The sequence below is a fragment of the Engraulis encrasicolus genome, chromosome 1 (genome assembly GCF_034702125.1).
Source record: "Engraulis encrasicolus isolate BLACKSEA-1 chromosome 1, IST_EnEncr_1.0, whole genome shotgun sequence".
NCBI classification, from domain to species: Eukaryota; Metazoa; Chordata; class Actinopteri; order Clupeiformes; family Engraulidae; genus Engraulis; species Engraulis encrasicolus.
Window position 1 is genome coordinate 19,618,146 of NC_085857.1, and position 26,637 is coordinate 19,644,782.

The 26,637-nt window shown below is 42.1% G+C and overlaps 1 protein-coding gene across 1 annotated transcript in view; it reads right to left on the bottom strand.

Annotated features, from left to right (window-relative positions):
- cusr (Copper-only SOD repeat protein) overlaps positions 1-21,977 on the bottom strand; it is a 28,377-nt gene extending 6,400 nt beyond the window's left edge. The window contains exons 1-8 of the mRNA XM_063203859.1: positions 21,538-21,977; positions 15,528-17,634; positions 12,338-12,437; positions 10,625-10,702; positions 10,172-10,276; positions 7,565-7,697; positions 7,072-7,186; positions 4,781-4,905 (exon numbers count right to left, since the gene is read on the bottom strand). Coding sequence (XP_063059929.1) covers positions 4,781-4,905; positions 7,072-7,186; positions 7,565-7,697; positions 10,172-10,276; positions 10,625-10,702; positions 12,338-12,437; positions 15,528-17,634; positions 21,538-21,577 — 2,803 coding nt within the window. The 5' untranslated portion in view covers positions 21,578-21,977. The remainder of the gene's footprint in view (positions 1-4,780; positions 4,906-7,071; positions 7,187-7,564; positions 7,698-10,171; positions 10,277-10,624; positions 10,703-12,337; positions 12,438-15,527; positions 17,635-21,537) is intronic.
- Between the last annotated feature and the right edge of the window lie 4,660 nt (positions 21,978-26,637).

The window sequence follows — 26,637 nt, forward strand, 5'->3', positions numbered from 1 at the left end:
CACTGTGTCGGCAATAAAATCTGTGTTACTTTATTTTCATTTATTTAACCTGGGAAGCTATCACGTTGAAATAGATATCTCTTTTACAAGTGAGCCTGGGCCTGGGCCTGGGCCTGGGCCAAGGTAGCAAACTCACATTACTTTAACCCATTTTAGCCTAGGGCACCTGCAAAATCACCTGCTGAATGCCTAAGCCCTTTTTTGGGAAAAGTGCCCTTTGCCTATCAAAACCCAAATATTGCAGCATCCGAAGCACATAAAAACATGAAATAAGTTGTATTTAAAAGCTAGGACCCTCAACTTGCATTAGAATGTGTTCATTCAGCTCTAACATACCCAGATTTATGATTAAAAAAACCTCAAATCTCAAGAGCTTGAATGCAGTGTAGCCTATATGTCGCTCCAGGCGCCAAAGGTCGAACAACATATGCACAGAATCAGGCTAAAATGGGATAAACATTACTTGTTATTGCTTCACAAAGCAAAATATAATAGTAATATATTTCATACTTGGTAGGGAAATACTTTAACGATTCCAAAAGCAATGAGGGGCTATTCGATTGTACAGGAAAATACACAGTAAATACAGTGCATAATCACAGTGTTAATTATGTGAGTACTCTGGGACCAAATGCAGTAGGCTATAGAAGATGTTAAACCGACTCTCGCAGTGCTGGATTAACACTGCAAAATGCACTGTGAATTCAGTAAATAATAATTCATATAATTATTAGATTTTGATGGATCTTTCCTAGAATGTAGCAGAGTGCAACATAGAGCAGTCTGTGTATTGCATGCTCTCTATGTCCCATTTCAATAAGAAACGTGAGATCTTTAGTGCTTTGAGAAAAAAAAAGAATTGACAAAGGACCAAACACCTGGCTATATTTCCTGTTCTTGAAGAAGTTAAGAATCACTTGATGTTTTTCGTACTGAGTTTTTTGGGGAAAAGTAACTATACAATCACCCATAAATGTCCTTCAGGACTCCAGGACAACAATATTGATTGTGTAATATTTATTAAAATTTTCAGTCTAAACTTATACTATACATCACAGTATATTACAGTATGGTTTATGTCATATTGTTTCACTTGGTGTACTAAACCCTGTGAAGCGTGTTCTACAAGACTTGATATTTTGGTGAATATGCATGGCTGTATCAGAGAGAGTAGAGAGAGAGAGGTTCCATTGGCCCATTGTTTCCTGGTTCTATTATGGCCCCCCTTAGGCAGACCTAGGCAGACCTAAGGACTGTTCTATTCATTGTAGGAGCATTATGACACGGCCCTTTAGGCAGACCGGAACCTGGTTGCGTTAGGTGCCCATAGAAACCTATTATGTTGGCATATCTCTAGGAGTGATTCTCTAATTCGCCTACACTTTTAAGTCCGTGGATTTTATTTGGCAATTCCACTAACTATTAACTGCATCCAATGATGTTTTGGACATTAGAAAACATTTTTTATCTTTCATATAATATTTTTTTTTTTTTTTTTTTTTTTTGTTTTTTTTTTATTTTTTTTTTTTTTTTTTTTTTTTTTTTTTTTCTTTTTTCTTTTTTTTTTTTTTTTTTTTTTTTTCTTTTTTTTTTTTTTATTTTTTTTTTTCTTTTTTTTTTTTTTTTTTTTTTTATCTTTTATTTTTATTTTTTTTCTTTTTTTTTTTTTTTTTTTTTTTTTTTTTTTTTTTTTTTTTTTTTTTTTTTTTGTTTTTGTTTTTTTTTTTTTTTATTTTTTTTTTTTTTTTTTTTTTTTTTTTTTTTTTTTTTTTTTTTTTTATTATTTTTTTTTTATTTTTTTTTTTTTTTTTTTTTTTTTTTTTTTTTTTTTTTTTTTTTTTTTTTTTTTCTTTTTTTTTTTTTTATTTTTATTTTTTTTTTTTTTACTTTTTTTTTTTTTTTTTTTTTTATTTTTTTTAAATTTTTTTTTTTTTTTTTTTTTTTTTTTTTTTTTTTCATTTTTTGTTTTTTTTTTTTTTTTTTTTTTTTTTTTTCTTTTTTTTTTTTTTTCAGAAAGTGTAGACATTGCTTTATTTCCTCGCAAGAATATGAATATGTATATGGTTTTGGCCGTTTTCATTGCCGTCCTGTTTTCCAAATGTCAGAATCAGTCTTCATATTAGCATGTAAAGAGACTTGTTTTGCCCAAGACGATTGCAAATGTTGATTCACAGTAATCATCACAATATGACAAAACTGTCAGAAAAGACCACTGTCCTTTCCATTATACATGAAATTTGCCATTTTGTGTGTGTCCCGAAAAAAAAACTGTGTTAAAACAGTGTCACGAGTCTGAAACCTCCTCCATAAATCAGTAATGGTTTGGTTCTTAGGCCATACGGAATAAATCACGTGTGTCTTAACACTTTGGAGGATACGGGAAGACCTTTTTGGTAAAATTTTGAGCTCCATCCTTCATTTAATTTATCCATTCTTTTTCATGTTTCATAGCGAGGAAAAATTGACTGTCAACTGTGTTTAAACTATTCATAAGAATCTGAATTAGAACTCACATGTAGAAAAACACAGAATAAAGATACAGATACATGAATTGATTAAGGTGTTGTGGTCGAGTCTTCTGGAGGTCTCAGTTAGCACAACACCATGAATAAGGGCTGAACTGTCAACGGTGTTGTACCGATCAATGGTGTTACAATTAAAGTATGACAGTTCCCGTCCAGGGTTGCAGATGAGGGTGATGATTTTGCATGCCCTAAAAAATGTATTCAAATCCGCCTAAAAACACGGCCCCCAATTCTATTGATTTATTATGGCATGTGGAAGTTTTTTTATGATGGACGCCTTTTTTACACCGCACACGGCCATCTCCTAAGCAGACCAATTGGGCGGGGAACAGCTCACATCTGGCAACCTGATGACAGTTGAGGAGGAGTATGTTTTTTGCCAATTTATATCCATATTGACAGACAAGACAAACAAAATATTTGTGTTCTAGGGAGTGGGTTAGTCTGCTCTGTTTTTTTCCTAAAAAGTCGCGACTTGTTCCTGCCACTGTGACCGTATCACAGGTTGTGTAACACGGTTGACTGTTTTGAAAGTGTTTTTGCGCTAATGATCCCTTATGTGTCGGAAAAATCTGATGAACATAACACTAGGGATATTCTATGGAGAAGGAAGCTCTTGTGTAAGGGAGGGTGTTTGGACTATATTCAAATCAGTGACGTTACAGGGATTTATGATGAAATAATGTGTCATTTGTATCACAGGTACTAATAAAAATCCTACTTATGAAGCTCTCAACAAATCACAGTTTCTATATCAGTTGCACAGATTCATGACACCTTTACTGCTAAGGGAACATAAGCACCTTTCAAAACATATATTGTTTAACACTCTGTAGTATTTTTATTTCTTGTTTGAACAAGACATTAGTTTTGTCCATAACACTGTTGACAGTATGAGATAATTAAGATATGTTCGCTTTCATTAGAGTATTTATCAAATGATTTAAGATTAAGCTTGGCAATTTGTTTGTTTGGAAACTTAAATATATACACTATGTAAACATCTAGGTCATTTAGTTGAAAAAAAATACTGATAATTGACATTTTGCTTTTGCCAAAAGCGTAGGGGAATCGTAGAATCACTCCTATACTTAAAGAATCTCTGGCTGTATGCTTTGGACAGTGCCCTGCAGCGCTAGCCTGAACAACCATCCTAAATGTGAGATTGTAATTTAGTAATTTGTATTGATGTATTGTATTGTATTGTATTGATGTAATTTAGTCTGGCCCCGATGAATAGCACATCCGAAGATTGTTGATGAGAACAACCCGTTGTCTAGTAGTTAGAAAAAAACACGCACATCCGTCTAAAAACGATTGAGTGCAGGACAAGAAAAAATATCAAGAAAAAACTGAAAGCAAAGTCCGCGACACCAAGCTCCCGTTGCTCTTTTTAATGTGACGTTTCAGGCAGCATGCCCTTCATCAGACAAAAACAGCATGTCTGATGAAGGGCATGCTGCCCGAAACGTCACATTAAAAAGAGCAACGGGAGCTTGGTGTCGCGAACAACCCGTTGTCTTTCAAACTGTGCCTGTGCCTATAGGCCGGCGCTCTGACCAATCAGCGCTATCTTTCTCATTGATGTGCTTTCCCAACGTTGCGAGCTTCGTCGTCACTCCCTCAAAACCCTGCCCGCTATGATTCAAAACAAATGCCTACGTTGTGATTTGTTTGCCAGATTCCTGGCAAGCCTGGCAGACCACTCAAACGATGCGAGGCCAGACCCACTCGCAGCCAAAGATTTTTGGGTGGCGCTGGTTTACTAGGCTACAGCAGCGCCATTTTCTACTATGGTCAGATGGCTGTTCATTGACAGTTATGCCAGTGAATTTGAGCCTCGAATGGCAGATGGCGTGGGATGACATTGGTTACACTTGGTCTGACAGCTAGGTATGGTTGGCATTCACACTTAAAACACTCAGCAGATTATAACTGATGACAACCATCTCTATCGTGACTCAGTGGCTAAAACGTGTGTGTGTGTGTGTGTGTGTGTGTGTGTGTGTGTGTGTGTGTGTGTGTGTGTGTGTGTGTGTGTGTGTGTGTGTGTGTGTGTGTGTGCGCATGTGTGCGCGTGTGTGTGTGTGTGTGTGTGTGTGTGTGTGTGTGTGTGTGTTTGCATGTGTGCATGTGTGCATGTGTGCGTGTGTGTGCACGCGCGCGCCCGCGTGTGTGTGTACAATGCACAAACACGCTTAGACAAAATTACTTCACTGACAGCAGTCTATTTACAAGTGCAACAGAAGTCTTACCTGACACTGCGAATATGACCTGTTGGCAGCTTCCATTGCCCTCTACTGCCAGTGGCACGGGCAGGATGGTGACCCTCGCCAGGTTCACTTTGAGGACATTCGAAACCCGCCACCTGAAGTCGTACCTGCAGGGAAACAAAGTAATGTTCAATCTTTTTTTTTAAATGTCACTTCTTGACATGTTGACAGGTTTCATTTCATTTCCTAACATTGACAAGGGCATGGCCGTCACTCATTGCTTATGCATGTTATTGTTTTGCAAACATCATGATGAATGGTTCTTTTAATGTAATTTCCTGCTCCAACACGTTGTGCTGAGATGTAAGATGAGGGTAGTAAGATAAGGGTGACTGTGCCTTTTTTTCTTCATTCATTGTTTGCGCATGTCATATTGACATTACAATGCCAGGAAATACTCATACTCATACTCAAATAGACATCATTGATCATTTGGTATGTTACATTAGGTGAAAAGCACTCGAAAGAAAACACTTTTCTGTTTACTTAACTACTGTTTGGCTCAGATGCTCATACCCCCATCTGCTAACCTCGCCCATTTCAACATCTTAAAGCATTTCGGTCTGCTCACAGCCCTGAATGATTTAGTACTGCTACCTTAACAGTAATGCCACTACCCTTGTCACCAGGGCTTGACATTTACTTTTTCGCTTGCTGGCTACTGTGGCTAGTGGTTTTCCCGAGTCACTAGCCATCCAGCTATTCTACTAGTCACAAATTAGATTTATTTCTTTTATCATGACGCTGTACATCTAACCTCAGAAGATGTAAGTAACTGAGTAACTGAGCTTTTTCTTGAACTTAAATACAAACAATTGATACACAAGGGGCAAAGTGCAGAAAGTATGCTATTATAAAGTATGTTATACCATAGAATAAGCTACCTGCCAAATTGGCTAGTGACACTGAACTTGTTACCAGCCACAGCCAAGTTTTACCAGCATTTGGCTGGTTGGCAGGTGCCAGTGTCAAGCCCTGCTTGTCACCGTGAATTCAAAAGGTGAATATCCACTTTTCTACATGATATCAGACACCTTTGATTCAATGTGTTTGAAGCATGAAGTTCTATCCGGTGGCATAGACATAAACAGTACATGCCAGAATATCCATCTGCGTGAGAACCAGGTTAACAGATGTCTGCCTGACATTGATAGTCTTTCATACTTGCTACGCTTCAACACAGAACTGGTTCGACGTCATTTTGAAATTGTTTGAAATTGTTTGGCTTGTCTCTAATTTAAAGAAAAAAAACATCACGCATGCCTGAGGACTACCGTCCACCTGGGTAAATGCCCTGTATGCCAGATTACCAGTCTGGGCCTGTCAACACCATACCTATTATTTCATTCAAACTATGAGGAACTGAAAGTGATCTGTGTCATTTCTCTGACGAATGCCCATAACAAAATCTGTTGTATTTACACACCTGTCTTGAGGGCAAAGTGAACGAGCATTTGGATTTGGAGGTGACACTTAAATCAACATGCTGATTTACAGCATTTCATAGTGGCATACTTATTTCCTGAATGTCCACTTGTTGAAGGTGTTCTTGTTGACATTGAAAACAATGTTTTCAAGAGGCATTAGAATAGTGTGTTTTAGACAGAAACATTAAGCGCATGTTAATCTTAATTCAGTTAGTTACTTCACGACCATCAGTCAGGGTTTTTTTTTTTTAGAAGAATCCTTGTTTTGCATTAGGGTTAACAGCAATAGTAACAAAAAACGTTGCCGTAATTTTCTACTTCAATTCTATTTCAACTTCAATTCTATTTTCAACCGACTTGAAGGAAACAAGGCAACATGATGCATGGATCACATAACATTGGTTGAATTTAACATTTACACATTAACCCATTTTAGCCTAAGGCACCTGCAAAAAACGCCTGCTGAAAGTCTAAGCACTTTTTGGGAAAAGGTGTCCTCTCTGCCTATTAACACCTAAATATGTCAGCCTCCGAGGCACCTAAAAGCATGACATAAGTTGCATTTAAAAGCTACAGTAGGACCCTCATCTTGCATGAAAATGTGTTCATTCACCTCTAACATACCCACGTTTTTAATAAAGACTTCAAATCTCAAGAGCCTGAATGCAGCGTATATGTCGCTTCAAGAGCCTAGGTCAAACAGTGTATACACAGCATCAGGCTAAAATGGGTTAATCGCGTACACGTCATCAACGTACATATAGTATATTCCATTATGGCTGAACAAGGTGTACAGTATGATTTCTATAAGCTTTTCTAATTCCCAGACTTATGTGTCAAACTCACCTGCTGAATGTGTTGACCTTGGGGAAGACCTGCTGAGCGTAAGAGACCATGGGACGAAGCACCGCACAGGAAATGACATCATTTCCCTGACGGAGGACCAGTGACCTGTAGATGGCTGAAAAGGGACACAAAAGCAGAGTGGGTGATGATGAGGTGCTTTACTGTCAAAGAATGTCATTCAATAACTTTCACTCTGAGCAGAGAGCTGACGTATTGTAACACAGAATTGTCGAAATTGATACACAGATAGATGTATCACAGAGGAAGTGAAAATGAATTACTTCATTTCAATGTTTAAACTACATGCACATACGTATGCATGACCAACACCCCAACCCCCCCCACACACACACACACACACACACACACACACACACACACACACACACTGGACAGACATATTTACAACAATTTAAATGGGAAGTAATGAAGAAGTGTTAAACACAAAAAATGACAGTCCCGCACATGAACATCAAATTTAGGCTAGGCCTACCTGTGAAATCCCCAGACATCTGAAGGCTCCTGTCCAGGAAGAGCTGTCTGTGGGATAAGCTGATGTTGCCGTGCCTGCCCGTCAGATCACCCACCATGCAGTTCAGAGGACTGTCTGCAGAACAGGTCGAACTCTGATATGAAAAATAAAATGGAGATCATACAGTATGAATACATATATCTGTCATGTTTTACTTTGTTCAGTTGAGAACTGATCCTCTGAAATGTACACATTTCCAATGGTGGAACTCTGTACTAGTCGTAGACAAGACTTCACAAATATACTGTCATACTACAGTTTTTAGTGATGCACCACGACGTGAAATTCAATGAAATTCTGTTAACAGCATAATAATAGCGGGGGCCTTGTCTTAACACACCTAGAAATGAATGAAAAGTTCAAGAAAAAGGTCCTACTGAGTTACATAATGGACAGAGGGAGACTGAACAATAACCCTTTGGGTGCTTTGTTCTTTCATAGTATGAAGAGGCTTTACTGAGATGTGGTGTTACTGATCAACAGTGGTGGTCATTGTTTTACACTTCAAAGTTCAACCTCAACTGAAGAAATCACTTGAATTCACAAAGGGGAAGAAAGAGAACCTCCTTCATTACCGCTAACTTTCACTTCCCTCAGTAGAATAATAGCCTACGCACCATTTCACAAAGCTGTAATACTCATCTATTCATTAAAGGGGAACTTCTGCCAATTTCAATATGCTGTTGTATTGCTCACGCTACCCTCACGAAAAGATTCTTATTTCCAATAGGGCAGGGATTCTTAACCTTTTTGACGTCGAGGCCCATTTTTTTCAGTGCACAGTGTCCCCAGTGCATAGGGGGTCCCCATATAAAAATCATAGGAACCACTGCATTTAAGCCACCATGTCACACTGAGATATGTTTCAGCCCTTAGGTCAGAGGTGTTTTGGCCATGGCTTAAAGAATCACGTCTGCTGTGAAATGGGGGTTTAAATAAATAAATGAGTATAAGCATAACGAGTGGTTTTATCCTGAAGTCCGTAGTTTACTGATGCCCAAAGTTGGCTTTAAAGGGGTTACAAGGTAGGATGACGTCGTTTGCGCAGTGCCCGTGGCATGCCTGTCTCAAAATCTACACCGTAAAGAAAAAATGCTGTTCAAATAAACTCGTTATGAGACTGTCTTTGATCACGGAATGCCAGCAGTTGATACAAATATGAATACGGTATGTAAAGCGATGTTTTCAAATGAAAAGTGTTTCCCACGACACTCCTTTCAGACCGCGCTGTCAAAAGTTGCATGTGTGGTTTTCTGACAGCGGATGGTGGAAGTGGTAACGAGAGCCATCATTTACTTACTAGTCAAGTCAAGTCAAGTCAAGTAGGTTTTATTGTCAATTTCTTTACATGCACTGGTCATACAAAGAATTTGAAATTACATTTCTTGCTTTCCCATACAGACATAGACTAATTAAGGTAAGGACATAGACAGTATAGACATAGACAGTACTTATACATGGACTTAAGACAGTATGGACATAGACAGTGCTCATACAGACATTTAAAGTGCAAGACTGGACAACAGAAGACTTGTAGAGGACATACATTAAGAGGTATTAATGTTACTACTTACTAATGACTCGCATAAGCATCGGCTGACTCGGGACCGTGATTAATTAAACTTTTAATCCTACCTGGAGACCCTTTAATACCAGAAGATTAATGCACCTATCCCTTCCGATCATGAAGGTTCTCACATACTCCCTGTGTCTCACGGTGCAACAAAGACAGTATTGTAATACTGTAGGCCTTGGCCAGGTCTCAAACAGCTAAGGCACCACACTGTTAGGCCAGGGATCTGGGTTTGATGCTGTGAAAAAGGTAATTTCCTGATCCCCTGATGAATACTGTATTATAGGGCCTAAAAGGCTTATGGCTTATACTGCTGCCTTGAAGCAGCCATTGTTAACTTTTATTATCAATCATAATATTTGACAATCACCATTTTTTGCAAAGTGACAGACAAAAACACCACCCTTTTTACCACATCACCTGTATTTTTTTTTAAACCATAACTTTTAGAAGTCATTAGAACTAAAATACAGTCCCTTATGCACACAGTTCCACCAGCAGAATGCTGTAATACTGAATGAAAAGACTTCACTACCATAGTGCACTGCTACAACATTACAAAGAGTCTTTAGTAATACGTATATTATGACTTATGACTTTTGCAATTCTGTTAACAAAAAAATATATAACAACAGGGGCCACGGATATTACCGGGTCATGTCTTAAAGGTGTATTGTGTAAGATTTTTAGTTGTTTATTTCCAGAATTTATGTTTCCCATTCACTAATGTTACATTTTTAATCAATATTTATCACCACCATCAAATTCCAAGTTATGACTGGGAAAATTGCATTCTGTGTATCACGATTTCTCAGTTAGATACAATATCGTTACAGCCCTAGTGTCATGTCATTTTATGACGGTTGCATGGCACCTTTATGTAGACCATCAAAACATAGTACCATACACCATAAACATTTGGTACAATGTGTTAGTAATAGTCGCAACAAGAGTTTAAAAATAAATGTTTTGTTGTGGTGGTCAGTCAGACATACCTGCTCTGTCATATTGAAGGGGTTGTACGTGCTGCCTGCCAGACTGCAGTTAGTGTTTTCATCACCGACACTATGCTCCGTCAAAAACCAGGACACCTCAGTGCTCTGTTGAAAAACAGACACACACACACACACACACACACACACACACACACACACACACACACACACACACACACACACACACACACACACACACACACACACACACACACACACACACACACACACACACTTAACATCAGGAAAAAAGTGGCAATCAACAGCCATACATCTGGATCCTACACCACACCAACACAAGAACAAAAACATGGTCTTGAATTCTTACTTGAATTCAGTATATGACAATATTATACATTAAATGTATTTTTAAAATAATACATTTTAATAAAATAATTGGTATGTTAGTTCATATTAGTATTTAGTAATTTATTATTCAATTATTCAGCTTACATCGAGTCTGGAGTTCATCTGCAAGTCCACTTCCATCATGGTGTCTCCATAGCTACTATCGGGAAAGCACAGCTGGGACTGGACAAGAGATACAAAAATAGTTGTTTACATACACGCACGCACGCACGCACGCACGCACGCACGCACGCACGCACGCACGCACACACACGCACACACACACACACACACAAGCACACACCCAAGCGCACAGCTAAAATGAAGGAAACTATAACCCTCAATGTATTCATTTCGTTTTTTCCTCCCTGTCTGGTATGTGCTACGTGGGGTATGTGTGCTCAGTTCAAATGCTTTGCCAGCAGACAGGCCTACATGATGTGATATTGATATTATACTTCCAGATGACACCCTATTTCCTCCGCAAGACAATAACAGTTTTCAATATGATACTCTGTGCATCAACTGCAGTTCACATCCCAACAGTGCCAATCAGTGCCATCATCTTCCTTCTTATATAATTATACATATAATTGAATTAAATTGTTTGGAATTATTGACACCAAATGAAAAGGTAATATTTTACAGTCTAATAATAACGCATTTTGGGCGAGATGTAGCAGCTATGCGCTAGTAGTAGGCCTAGGTAAATCGCCTGACAACTTTGAATCTGAATGATTGCAGCCGCCATGGACAGGACTGGACTGAGATTTTAAAAAAAGCCTGGGCATTTTTGCATGGGCTTCCTCTAAATGGTGGGCTAGTCTATTAGACAGTACAACAAAAACCAACAGCGTCATCAGCCCCTGAGGACTGTCGGCCCACCGGGAAAATGCCCGATTACCAGTCCGGCGCTGGTCATGGACTTCAGACAGTGCAGCAGTGAGTTTATCTCTTTTAGAGTGTCAGAGGCAGCTGCTTCCACTAGAGAAACATCACAGAACCCAGCAAAGCTCAGCCCAGCCCAGCTCAGCCCAGCTAGGCAGTCTTGACGAGACCACAGCCCGATGCGCCAAGCTCCTCGTGTATTTTATTGAAGATTTTACGAGTAAATTTGACATTGCTTCCATAATGAGGGGGGATTTAAGGTTTAAAATCAGGTTTTTACATAATGTGGTGCATTGTAACACCCCTCAGGCAGGATACAGCATTCTCCCTCCCAGTGTTGCCAGATTGGGCTGTTTCCCGGCCAATTGGGCTGCTTAGGATGGGCGTGTGTGGGAAAATTGGATTTTGGAGAAAAAAAACGCCCAATTTAGTGCCATAGAAATCAATAGAATTGGGCGGGATTTAATGCTTTCAGCTGGGTTTTGAGCATTTTTTTGGGCTGGAAATCATCTGCCTCATCTGGCAACCCTGCTCCCTCCTCCTCCTGCTGCTCCTCCTCCTCCTCCTCATTAATGCAGAGCTACTGGCCAAGACCCTGGGACGAGGTGTCATCTTTTTGTGGCAGCTTTTAAACCGGCCAGTGGTTGAGTGATGAAGCAGATTAGTGTGTTGTGTCGTATTGTGTCTTATTAAGCTCTTAGAAGGTCCAGATTGGCTTGATAGATAGATAGATAGATAGATAGATAGATAGATAGATAGATAGATAGATAGATAGATAGATAGATAGATAGATAGATAGATAGATAGATAGATAGATAGATAGATAGATAGACTGACTCACATGTCACACACACACACTCACAATATCCTTCATTTGAAATAATTAACATTGAGATTCATCATTCTTCTGTGTCTGAATCACGGTCTCACCATAGTGATGGTTCCCGAGACGGCTCCACTGAAGGTGGCCCTCGCCCTCATCCACTCCGCGCCAGAGCTAGTCTCCGCGACGATATCAGAACACTGCAACCTGAGGGTCAGGGAGGTCAAGAACAGGGAAACATCAGACGACACATACAGCGCTATCATTGCTATCACCATGACGACGCCTGCTGGTTTTCAAAGGGCAAGAAGTTACCTAGCAGGAATGTCCTAGCAGTAGGTTTGACCGGGACAGTCCCGGTTTGGAGTTGTGTGTCCCAGGTCCCGAGCAAACCCTCTCGGGACACAAATATGGCCCGGTTTTGGCCACCCACTACATTGCGCCATGTCTATCAGGGTAAATATATGGAAAAGATTACATGTTTACCTGCCACAATTAATGGCAGCCAGCGCTTGTATAGAAAGTCTGAAGGAGTCAGTTGCGATTTGTCATTCCTCCCTCTAAAACTGATTAGAATGCAGGAAATGGCATCTAAAAAATACAAATTTTCCTGGGGGAGGACCCCCAGACCCGCCCGCCAAATATTGTCCTTAAGTCAGGCGCGGAGTGGCCATTGGGAGATCGGGGACTTGTCCCGGTGGGCTGTGGCCGTGGAATGTAATATTCCGGCCATCATGAATTTCATACCGGCCCTGGAATGTGTGCCAAGTCTCGACAGGCACTAGCTTCCTACTCTCTACAATATTACAATTCACTGCCATTTACTAGCCGGTATATAAACGGTGTGCCAGACGCCAGTACCTCACTGACGGTGTCAAACAGTAAATTGGCCACACCCCTTCTCTACTGATAATTTCCATACACCGTAGATCGCGGAAGTTTACTAGATCTTAGTGACACAGTTTCGTTTTCAGTATTTGAAGAACCTGTGCTAATTAGATTGGTTACCTAAGGATGGAAATATTAATAAGTTATGATTTATTTTCCGATTTCCACATGACTGTTACAGTTTACAGTCTGCCAGCCCAGATTCACTTGCTCTGTGGTTATTGACTTGGGTTACGAACAGACTCCACCAAGTGGTAAGGAAGAGAACTGCAGCTAACAGACGCAGTTTTGTTTGGATGGCATTGATTTGTTAGAACTACTGGTCCGGTATATCTCCTTATACTCGAAATAATATTATTATACATATATTTATATGTGGCACATTTAGGATGTAGCCTATGTAATGTCTGAAGAAATGGAACAAAATGATTACCACACAAGATTCTGATGTGACCAGTGCTGGGTGTGTAGACTAAACTGTGGATTAAAGTGGAGTGATTGCAAGAAACAAAGACATTTGCAGCAACGAAGACAGCGTTTAAAGGTAGGCCTACACCGTTTAATACAATTTGTTGACTTATGGTTGTGCTTTGAAGTAGCTAGGGTTGGCTTATTTGCTGTATGGTGGGTTTAATGCACAATGTAGACAGACTTTTTGTAAGCTATAGCCTACTCTTCTAAAAATCCCCACACTCAAAACTTTGTGCCCGTGCTCATCCTGTCTTCCTTAAACGATAAATAGGCCTACAAACTGTCAAAATGACAGTGGAGTGCACATTTGCATGGAACAGTAGCATGATGTATCCTAACCTGCAACTAGTTATATTGCTTTGGACTGTGATGATGGCTGCAGTGGTGTAGTCTACTTTTTGAAGTGGGTATACTGTATATTTGAGCATTTTTTGATGTGGCTATACTGTATATATTTGTGCTATTCTAAATAATGGATCAATCAATTTTGAGTGGGTATACTGTAATCCCTGAAATTTTGAAATGGCTGCGTATAGTCCTACCTGCGTTTTATGTAGGGCCTAGACTACACCACTGGCTGTACATTTCATTAAGGTGTAGGCTACAATCCTCCACTTCAGGTTGGTATTTTGACAACACTAATGTCCATATGTAGTACGACTGCAGATTTCGTGGTTTTTGTGTTTTTGGTTAGGAAACCATGTTGTTCGCTTTGGGTTTTTTTTTTTTTTTAAAGGGCCGCCAAGGGGAAAATTCTCCCGGTAGGAAAAGTCCCCCCACTCCGCCTCTGCCTTAAGTCACGCACGAAGTGTCCCGGTTTCAGACTACAAAAATCTGGCCCCCCTTCCTAGCAGGAATGTAAAAAGTATTTTAACCCATTGATGCCTAAGGCACCTGCAAAAAAGGGTGCTGAATGCCTGTGCCCTTTTTAAAGAAAAGCTGCCCTCAGCCTATAAAAACCTAAATATCTCAGCCTCTGAAGCACATGAAAACATGCAATAAGAAGGCATTTAAACGCTAAGACCATCATCTTTCATTAGAATGTGTTCATTAATCTCAAAGAAACAAAGATTTTTAATTAAGTTGTCTCAAATCTCATGAGCCTGAATGGTGCGTAATGCAGCTCCAGGCGCCAGGGCCAACGTTGCGCAATGCAACATCAGGCATCAATGGGTTAAACGGGTTTTCAAAGGGCAAGAAGTTACCTAGCAGGAATGTCCTAGCAGGAATGTAACAAGTATTTTAGCAGTAGCACAGCAAAACATCTTCCTGTTTACAAAGTTTAGTAATATTAGCATGGCTAAACCTTAGGGACTTTTCCGTCAGGGTTTGTTTTGTCGGTGATGACTAGGCTACCCCCTTCAGTCTCATACAGTATAACAGATCAGTTAGATTATGAAGGAACTCAATGAGGAAGCATACAGTAGCTACCCGATTTAGCCTAGCTCTGATTTCATCCTTTTTTGAGTATGAACATTTTTTTCCAGTATGAATAATGTATATAACACAACTGTGTCATAAATTAGTCTTCCATTGACAACTAAAAAAGGGGTAATATAAAATTAGCTTATTACGACAAGCAAAAATTCAGCAAGGCTAGAGACTAGTGAAACCACTGAATCTGAACATCTGAAATAGGTGATAGGCCTACTGGGCTATGACACTCTAAAAAGTCAGGTTGTCTATAACCCACAACAGACATATTAAATGTTACACGTTTAAAAGGAAAGAGGGAATTAGGGGGTGAGGGGGTGAATATTATGTAAGTAATATTTAATGTGGTTTCTAAGTCTGTGTTATATATTGGTTATGGTTTCTCAGTCGATAACACTATGCTGCCATTTGTTGTTGTGATATCCATTTAGGGCAATAAAAAAACTGTAATTCTGTACAGACACACTACAGATGATCAGTCATAGCAACAAGCCTTTGTCTAACCTTGTTCCGTTGGTGTGGTGGAGAACCACCGATCGGCCAATCACACAGTTGGGCCCCGTCAGTGGCATGTTGCCATCCATGAAATGCCCTTGGAACTCAGTCTGGCCAGTCAGCAGCCCGAACTTCCCGCCCATATCCCCGACCTCGTACTCATCCGTGGTGCCCACGCCGGGGGATGGGTCCGAGGCGGTGTCGATGGAGAAAGGGTTGAAGTGACCCATAACGTTGTCATTGGAGCAGGGTGATCTCCCGCCTACGGTGGGCAGGATGTGGACGTGGTAGCCCCCTACGATCCCGCCGAGGTTGGACAGGGAGACAATGTTGTTTGTCGGGCCCTGTGGGGAGTCCAGGGAGAAGCGGACGCTGCCCGTGGCGGTGCCGCTGCCGTGCCATGATGTGGTGGTTGCGGAGGGGAAGTGCATCAAGGTGAGGTTGGCACATGCGATCCTGGGTCCTCCGCCGTTTGCTGCGTGGATCACTATCGAACGATCGATGGCAGACGTTTCCCCAGACAGCCAGAGGGTAGTGTCTGTGAAAAAGCTCTTGGTAGCCAGGACTCCCACCTCAGGCCCCAGGTCCAGCGGACGGTGTTTGGACGAGACGTCTCCGATCTCACAGGCAAACGGGCTCTCAGGCTTGCAGTTAGCGCCGTAAAAGCCGTCGGTCAAGCTCATGTTGAAAGGGTTCCAGTGTGGCCCAGTGGAGCCACATCGGACACTGTCCTCGTCCATCTCCGAGCTGATGGGGTACATGTGGATGTGCCAGTTGTGTCCCCGGGTGGCCTGCGCAGAAGCCATCCCATAGGAGAGGTCCAGAAACACTGAAACGTCTGCGTCGGGGTCACTGGCAAGCTGGGTCAGCAGAACTGTGCCCACTACAGGGTACTGGAAGACTGCCCTGCCTACTCTCACCGGACCAGGATATCCAATGCAGCTGCAAGCGAACCGCGCCCCAGTTGGTTCATGAATCACCATAGACCGGCCCACGATGCTGTTTTGCCTGAACAGCGGCAGGTTCCAGTCCTCGAAGGAGCCCTCGAACTCGCTCATGCCAGTCAGGAAGCCGTGCTTCGCGCTGAGATCTCCCACCTCGTAAAGGTCATGAGTGGATCCGGGTCCCGAGGGGTAGGTCGAGCTCGCGACGTCCACGTCAAAGGGGTTCCAGTGGCCGCCGATGTTGCTGCTCGAGCACCTGCTTTGGGACGGTGACATCGGGTCGGGCAGAGGGAAGTGATGAACGTGGTAGGGTCCCACCAGGCCTCTCAGGTTTGTCAAGTTGAGTTGGAGCACGGTGGTGTGAAATGGCGAGGACTGCCTGAACAGGAAGTAACCCTTGATCCCTCTCATGTCCACTTGTGACTTGACGACTTTTTCCTCCAGGACGCGAAGGCGCGCACATTCGAAACTGTTGGAGGCACTCATGTGGAGGAGAACGTAGCGAGTTGAGCTGCCGTCGAAACTCGAGATGTGAAGGCGGGATTTGACAGGCGTGACGGGAGAGCCGATGTTTAGGCTTCCGAGCGAGGTCTGATCGGCCAGGCTTGCGGAGCTGCTGCTGCTGCTAAGCAGAGCTTTGCAACTAGCTGCAGAACTAGCCGATGTTAGCACACTTACATTTGCGATAGCAGCAGCACTCTTATGTACATAGTACAAGTCTGCTAGCATAGTTGCTCCTTCGACACCTGTGGTTTGCCGAAAGTACATATCGCCCGCCACAGGTGAGAAGAACTTAGCCTGCCAGGTCCGCACCGTCTGTCCATGTCTTCTGACGACGGTACACGACGTAGCACCGCCACACGTCGTCACTGTCAAGGACAGAGTGTCGAGGTCTGGCATTTGAGAAAACAGTTCTGGTACACTGATGGTTGACATGGGAGAGGCGAGGGAGAACTTGAAGATGCTGACACCGATGTGGGCCTCCAGACAAGGTTGCCGGAAGCTGCCGTACATGACTGGGAACGTGGACAGGGAGAGATTGAGAGAGCTGCACGATGAGCCGGTGCCGGTGAGGTTGGCGCTCACGTTCCCCAACGCCGAGTCGAACTGCACCGATCCCATGACCCCAGCCATGTTGAAATCGGCCTTGTATTGCACGCAGCGTGCGGAACCTGCAGGGATAAGCGGAACACAGTTGGTTTGAATGCACCCATCAATGTACAGGTAGACTTTGCCTTTGATATGATGGTAACCTTTGTTTTTTCATGTCAATACAGTAGGAGAATAATATGTTCCTTTTGTACTTAATGAAGGTTTTTGGATGGAACATACAAAAACAGTGCTCTGAATGCACCTGCAAAAAGTAGGCATTTCTTTCTGACAAAAGTAGGCATTTCTTTCTGACATTCTGAGGAATGGTAACCAACAACATATCAACCTAGCGTAAGAGAACATATGGTAGCCCTACTGTAAAACCAAAGGTAGAAAAATGATGAATATGGCGGTTACAGCATTTTGCTTTGTTGTGTCACTCAACTAATGCTAAGACATTCTTTCTGTGCCTTTTGTAGACGAAATGGGTTGAGTGGCTTCAAGGGTTAAGAGGTTTTGGGAACTGACATGCTGTATGTATTTACACTAAGTCACGTTCCTTGCATAACCCTTTATCAAAGCAAGGGTAGGGTACGTATTTAAATAGCATGTGTGCTTCGTACTGAATGAAACCCATCATTGCCACACCCATCCAGAAAACTCACATTTACTGGAACTTAAGCACAATATGGTGAGGAATAGGGAGGCCACTTTTTTTTTGCTTTTGTACAAATTAAGGTTTTGTTGCAAAACGGTGTATCCACCATTTTTGAATTTTGCATTTTATTTTTGGATATGACTGCTCATGGGTCCTATCACCTACAGTATGTGTGAATTCTTGCCATTCAAATAGTTTGGAAACATACTTTTTAAACCAATATAAATTGTATTTTGCAATGCAATGCAATGGAATGACCAATACAAAAATGTCAATTTCCCAACATTCTACAAAATGGATATACACCATTCTACAACTAAACCCTTCAAATCAAATCTCTGTTCACTGGTGGATGAGCACGGCACCTTTTGAAGGTCTTGGGAGAGTAACTAAGATATTAACTACAGTAGATTTAAAGAAGATATCACAATAAAATTGCATTCCTTTAAATTTGGATGTTTGTGATTGCAATCATGTCCGCAAAAAAGTCCCAAACGTGCTGCGGGCCAAGACAAATCTTTTGAGGAAACAAACTGCAGCATTCATAAATCATTGTCATAAGGGTTGTCTTGAGCTGAGCTTAGAATAATATAGAGCCCCAACACACACACACACACAGACACACACTCTCTCACACACTCTCTCTCTCTCTCACACACACACACACACACACACACACACACACACACACACACACACACACACACACACACACACACACACACACACACACACACACACACACACACACACACACACACACACACACACACACACAGATTTAAGCTCTTGCTACGTTCACCCAACACGCACACGCAACACGCACACTCACACAGGGCCGCTGACAGCTTTTACCAGGCCCGGGACAAAGTCATTTGAAAGGGCCCCTCAACCAATACATATAATGTAATGAGGACCCAATCCTGGGCCCCCTCTTTCCCTGGGCCCAGGACAACTGACCCCTTTGCCCCCCTTGTCAGCTTCCCTGCTCACACATGTCCAGCTGTCACTCACTCAAATCAACACTGAACAGCATTTGCTGTTTTTCTGAAGGATTTCAGTTTTTGTTCAAAATGATCCTGCCTCTCCCACTCATGTTCACAATAGCTAATCTTGAGATCTTTCCACAATACCACTTAAACTGGACTCACCCTCTTCTTTCCAACTTAGCAGTTGTCACCGAGAAAAGTGAGAATTCCTTCAATGTCAAGAGGTTTTGTCACTGACACAATCTGCTTACATAGTAGTGGTGTGAACACAGGTCAGGCTATGTTGTTTTTGCTGTTGCCTTTTGACACCTATCACTCAGCATGGTAGGTTGTATATTGAAAGGGTGTTATGTTGCATTTCTATACCATGGTCCTATACTCCTATTGTCCCTTAGCAACCTGTCAGTGTCACTTGTTTTTACACATTGTCCTAATATAGTACACATACAATCTACATGGCAGTGGAGGCAGAAGGGGGAAAATCACTATATACTAGTGTCAACTACAATGGGTTCTACATTTTTGTTTTTCCCCCAGGCTGCGCGACCCTGGATGCTCACAACTCAACCTCTGATTGTTGTAAACCGCAGTGCAGACGGTCAAAAAATTAGCTCACGTGGTTGGCTGCCAGTGTCTTGCCCCTCCTCACAACACCGTGTTTATATATATATATTAAAAAAAGCTATGTATAGGGTCAATCTGTTTGATTGTGTGTTGTCCTGTGCTGTTACCGCCGCCAAGAAGGCTATGTTTTCGGTCACATTAGTTTGTCTGTCTGTCAGCACGATAACTCAAAAAGCTATATGAGAGGTTTGATGAAACTTTGAGGAGTTGTTGGAAATGACAAAAGGAACAAGAGATTACATTTTTGGTGGTGATCCAGACCACGATCTGGATGCAGGATTTTTTTTTTTAAAGATTCTTCACTTGCATGCATACGCACATGGAGACACACTTACTGTATTTCATTACAACACACACACACATGTACACACGCACAGACACAAGCACGCACACACACTTACGTATGGAGCCAATTATATCCATTGTTATAACACGCACACGTGCATGCGCCGCACACACGCACACGCCACTGGTTGCTGAGAACCACAGCTGAGAACCACAAACCACCAACAACAATGGCAAAGGCGCGATAATTTTTCTAAAGAAATGGCACAGTCATGATGCATTCAAAAAAAAGACCAGACGAGACACTTCGAGACACTGAATACCCCACACTCAACATCACCTGAAATCAGTTATTCCCTACAGTTTACACCATGTAGCTAGTATGTTTCCATATCTGTAAGAAATGCCATGCCATGTAGCCTACTGTACATTGTGTGCATGTACACAGGGGGAAAAAATGCAATGTTAATTCAACACTTAGAGTGTCAATTTAACACCTCTGAGCTTGTATTCGGTCCCAGAGTACTCTCTAGGAATTTAATTGATACTGCATTTTTTTTTTTACTGTGTACAAAATGTAGCCTATGTGTGTGTAAAGTTTTAGCCATACATTCAGGACCGCATTAAGACACTGTTCTGCCCCTGGGCACTACTTGCAGGTCCCTCTTGTCATGTAGTGGCCCCTAACTAGCTGTAAATGGATGGTGACCCCCTGGGCACTGTGCCGCTGGCCGTTACGGATAATCAGGCCCTGCACACACTCTGTTCAAAAGAAATGGAACTATAGCAATAGCAATAAGATTTATAGTATATTATTGTACACAACTACTAATTAAGATGCTTTGTGTCGTTGCGTGAGAGGTGTTCACGTTGTTAAAAACAGGAATGTGATATTAGTGGTTATTATATCTGCTACTGTTTCCTTGTTCAAATTCTTCAAGGGAAAGCACCGTATCGTGCGTGGAAAATGAAACCATAATATTGTTATCATCTCACTGTAGTGCAACAGGTTGAGGATTTCCCAAGTAGGCTATACCTAGAGTAGCCTAAGTGTTGATGGAAGCACAATGATGGCACTTGCAGAACATAATGCATACGTCAAACTCAAATGATTAATTTGTGGGAGTTATACAATATTTCACAATATCTATCACAAGCTCCTGCTGAAGGTCTGACACATGCACAAAAGAATAATTCATAGGTCTGTGATTCACAATGAACCGTAAGTCTCTCTAACCACAGATTTACAACATATGAATTCAACAATAGAGACACAGTAAGTAGCAGACTGATTATCAATTTCCTTTCACAGTTTTAGCAAAAGCACAGAATTCAGATTCAAAAACTTAACAGTACTCCTGTCAACATCATTTCACTGGTAAACAAAATCATAGAATTTAGATGCAAAAAAACCCAACAGTACTCACCAAAGACAGAAAGCAGCACAAGAACGGAAGAGAAGCACATTGTGGTAGGTGTGTGTGTGTGTGATAGACAGCACTAGTGTATGAGTGTATGTGTGTGTTTAAATATAAAAAGTGGGTGTGTAAAAAAAACCTCCACAAGTGGGAAAAAAAAGATGAACGAGAATGCACACCACACACTTGCCAATCCTTCAAGCTCTCAGTTCCCCGTTTTTGAGTGTGTATGCGTGTGTGAATGTGTGTGTGTCTATGTGTGCGTGTGTGTCTGAAAGTGTGCACACTGGTGCATGTAAATGGATACCTCTATGTGTGTGTGTGTGCACATGTGCATTTGTCGCACATTTGAATGTGTGCTGAAATACACAGGTGAAGCAGGTGAACGAGAGTGTGAGTGAGCGAGCAGTCGAGCATCCGAGTGAGTGAGTGAGTGAGTGAGTGAGTGAGTGAGTGAGTGAGTGAGTGAGTGAGTGAGTGAGTGAGTGAGTGAGTGAGTGAGTGAGTGAGTGAGTGAGAGTGATATTGCGTATGAGTGAGTGAATGAATGAATGAATGAGCAAGTATGCGAGTGTGTAAGCACGCGCTACTCCCTGCAGACACAGCAGACGGTGTGGTGTGGCGTGACGGTGTGTCTTTCTGCCTGGGTGGTGGCTAAATAGCCCTTCACAGTGCCCACCCCTGGGAGGCAGAGGGAGGGGACAGGAGGTAGGAGGCAGGCATGGGCAGAGAGAGAGAGAGAGAGAGAGAGTAGTAGGGGAGGGAAGGAGAGAGAGGGACAAGAGAGGAGGGGAGGTGAGAGAATAAGATAGAGGAGGTGAGATGGAGGGGGAGAGGGAGGGGAGGGGAGGTAGTAAAGGAGCCAGACAGATAGAGAGAATGAGTGGCGGAGAAAGAGAGAGAGAGAGAGAGAGAGAGAGAGAGAGAGAGAGAGAGAGAGAGAGAGAGAGAGAGAGAGAGCTGTTTGAACTCCGCCCCTCTGGCTAGCTGACAGGCTAAGAGGGACTCGTAGGCCTATTTGTATAGCACATTATCATATTCAATGAGCTTGAGAAAGAGATCTGATTGTCTTATTCAAAGAGAATAGATAGGCCCATGCTTGATTATAGCTCATAACCCAACAAGTCAATCAAAGACAGATGAAAATAAAGCTAATTTTAATATCTTTTTAAAGCAAACCGCTATTGGGACAGTTCTAATTTCAACTAATTTCAATTTCTTGATTCCAGCATTTGGTAGCATAATGGCTATCTGCCATATTACACTTGCGATTTCTAACTATGAACAGTAGAAACACCCGCACACCAGTAAATCATCACAGAGGAGGTTCCATCTTGTTCTAAAAGGAGACCTCTCGTGCCTGGGAAGTCAACTTAGTCTCCTTTTCAGCTCACTTAAACACCACTACTTTTCCTGAAAGTTTTGCAATTATAGTAGGGCCTATACTTTGTTGATATTCACAATTTACCAAGTTTCCCCAACCTCCAACAGAATTGGGGTTGTACAGTAGGCCTAGTTGTTGTAGAGGTACAATATGGACCTGCATACTGCATGGTAATGGTAGTGTCCGTGCAGTTTGGTTAATTACCTCCGCCAAAGATGTTTTTGGTCGCTTTGTTTGTCTGTCTGTCTGTCTGTCTGTCTGTCTGTCTGTCTGTCTGTCTGTCTGTCTGCCTGCCTGTCTGTCTGTCTGTCTGTCTGTCTGTCTGTCTGTCTGTCTGTCTGTCTGTCTGTCTGTCTGTCTGTCAGCAGGATTACTCAAAAACTTGTGAATGGATTTGGCTGTAACTTTTTGGAGTTGTTGACCAAAAAGAGATTACATTTTGGTGGTGTTCGGGATCACGAACCAGAACCAGGATAGAAAAAAACAAAAATGATTCTTCACCATTGCTAGCCTACAAATCTAGACGCCACCTAGTGACCACAAATTGAATTGCGAGACAGAGCGAATGTTGACATCCCAGTTTCTAACTCCACAAAAAGAAGGCAGCGACTTAAAATAAAGATCGGGTGCAAGTAACAGGCGGAAGCCAAACGTTCTAACAAACAGCTTCCTCTCTCAGAGTGCATTCCTAGTTTATGATGTTGCACTGTTTCCGTGTTCAGTTCAAGATTCAAGATTCAAGATTCTTTTAATAGTCCCGAAGGAAATTTGTCTTGGACATACATAGCTGCCACATACACACAACATACACATGACGCCAAAAAACAAAAACAACAATAAACACACACATACATAGAAACACTCAAGTGCATATCCACCACAGCCCACCACCCACATACATGGCATTACAGGATGGTAGTTGTTAATGACCTGCGTTCAGTAGGTTAACAGAAACAGGGACAAAAGAAAACCTATACCTATTCAGGAACGTTCCCAGGAAAGAGTTTCCATGTCAGTACTTCAGAAATAACCTTTCGACCTGAGGAGGAAATTTCCAAAGTGCATTGTCCTGATATTTCAAATGGCACCGTTTGTCTGTTTCTTAGTAAGGGACAAAAGAAAACCTATAGGCCTACCTATTCAGGAAAGAGGAACCCCTAAGTCACCAACGTTAAAGCAAAGAAAGCTCCCGCACACTGTTCACATTTGCATGGTTTAATGCAACGTTTGCAAACCATTTTTGAATTGCATTGTCCTGATATTTCAAATGGCACCGTTTGTCTATCTAACATCAGACAATTCCACAAGCCACTACTATGATCAGGACCGGATTAAGATAACCTGGGGCCCCTAGGCTCCAGGTTGCTGTGGGCCCCCCCAGAGGACAAACTGCATGACAAAGTTACATAGACAGTGTCATAATTACAAGATAGGAATTAAGGAATTAATTAACATGTGTACCAACTGTACTCAACATGACTGAAGAATTTTTCACCACAGTTTGACCACAGGAAGAACAGTGCTTCTGTAAAGGAGAAAACTGATGTGTTGTCAATAAACCAATCAATCAATCAATATTGCATCTTGTCGCAACCTTATAATTTCTCACTTTTGACCAATCAGGGCCCCCCTAGCCTGTGCATTAATCCGGCCCTGACTTCTACACGGTACACTGTGGGCGTGCACGGTTTACATTCAAGTCATTCCTTTGCATTGTAACGTCGCCGTCACTCTACGTCTGATGATAATAACTGTCTGTCTCCTACCATGTAATTTTGCTTTATGCTGCTATGAGTTTTGTTTCGCTTCCTCCTTGAAGACACGCTACATACAGGTGGGGAGTTTTGGTACAGGGTTCAGTGTGTGTGTGTGTGTGTGTGTGTGTGTGTGTGTGTGTGTGTGTGTGTGTGTGTGTGTGTGTGTGTGTGTGTGTGTGTGTGTGTGTGTGTGTGTGTGTGTGTGTGTGTGTGTGTGTGTTACCTTCCTCCTTGAACACATGTTAGGCCTACTTCTTCGTTGTCTGCTGCTAAAGATGATGGTGACTGGTGAGGAGGACAGGTGGGGAGTTTTGACACAGTGTGTGTGTGTATTGTGTGTGTGTATTGTGTGTGTGTGTGTGTGTGTGTGTGTGTGTGTGTGTGTGTGTGTGTGTGTGTGTGTGTGTGTGTGTGTGTGTGTGTCTGTCTGTCTGTCTGTCTGTCTGTCTGTCTGTCTGTCTGTGTGCGCATATGCATATGCGTGTGGGTATACTACAAAGTGCATTGTCCTGATACTACAAATGGCACCGTTTGTCTGTTTAACATCAAAGACGTCTCACAAGCCACTACTACTGTATGTTACTACACAGCACCCTGTGGGCGTGCACAGGGCTGGACTGGCCATCTGGCACAGCGGGCATTTCCCGGTGGGCCCCACACCCTCGTGGGCCCCTATTTACAGAAATGTAAAAAAGTCGGGATTTTTTTTGTCTTTTTTTACATTTCTGAAAATAAGGGCCCATGAGGGTGCGGGGCCCACCGGTGAGTCAGTTTTGCGCTGCTTATTATGAGGGGCCCCTTTCAACCTAAAGTGCCCGGGCCCTATTTCTCCCCCAGTACAGCCCTGGGCGTGCACGGTTTACATTCAAGTTGTTCCTTTGCATTGTAAAGTAGCCGTCAGTCACACGTAAGAGTCATGCCTCCATGATAATGAATCTCCAACCATTTCCCTTCCTCCTTGAACACACGTGAAGACGCTACAAACAAGTGGGGACCTTTGGTACAGTGTACAATGTGTGTGTGTGTGTGTGTGTGTGTGTTCGTGTGTGTGTGTGTGTGTGTGTGTGTGTGTGTGTGTGTGTGTGTGTGTGTGTGTGTGTGTGCGTGTGTGCATGTGTGTGTGTGCGTGTGTGCATGTGTGTGTTACCTTCCTCCTTGAACACATGTTAGGCTTACTTCCTCGCTGTCTGTTGACACAGTTGATGAGTTTTGGTATAGTGTGTATGTGTTTGGTACAGTGTGCGAGTGTGTGTGTGTGTGTGTGTGTGTGTGTGTGTGTGTGTGTGTGTGTGTGTGTGTGTGTGTGTGTGTGTGTGTGTGTGTGCACGTGTGTGTGTATGTGCATACAGTATGTGTGTGTGTGCACGTGTGTGTGTATGTGTGTGTGCACGTGTGTGTGTATGTGCATACAGTATGTGTGTGTGTATGTGTGTGTGTGTGTGTGTGTGTGTGTGTGTGTGTGTGTGTGTGTGTGTGTGTGTGTGTGTGTGTGTGTGTGTGTGTGTGTGTGTGTGTGTGTGTGTGTGTGTGTGTGTGTGTGTGTGTGTGTGCATACAGTATGTGTGTGTGTGTGGGTAGGTGAGGGGTAATACGTTGTCCAATTGAAGACACACACAGTGACTCTAAATTATTGAAATGTCGTACAACGGAAAACAGGCGGAAATACTGTATACGTACAGTCATTTCTGTACGAAATTTGGCTTTTATATCAATTTCATCATTAGTGCAAGCTTAGATTTAATCTCACGGCAGGTCTGAGGCATATAAAAACATAAAATAAGTTGCATTTAAAAGCTATAGGATCCTCATTTTGCATTAGAATGTGTTTATTCCGCTGTAACATACCCATATTTTTTTTTATAAAAAACTCAAATCTCAAGAGCCTGAAATGCAGTGTATATTTCACTCCAGGCCACTGTGTAGGATGGTGGAGAAGGTATTGCAAATACTCTATTGCTGCCTATTGCC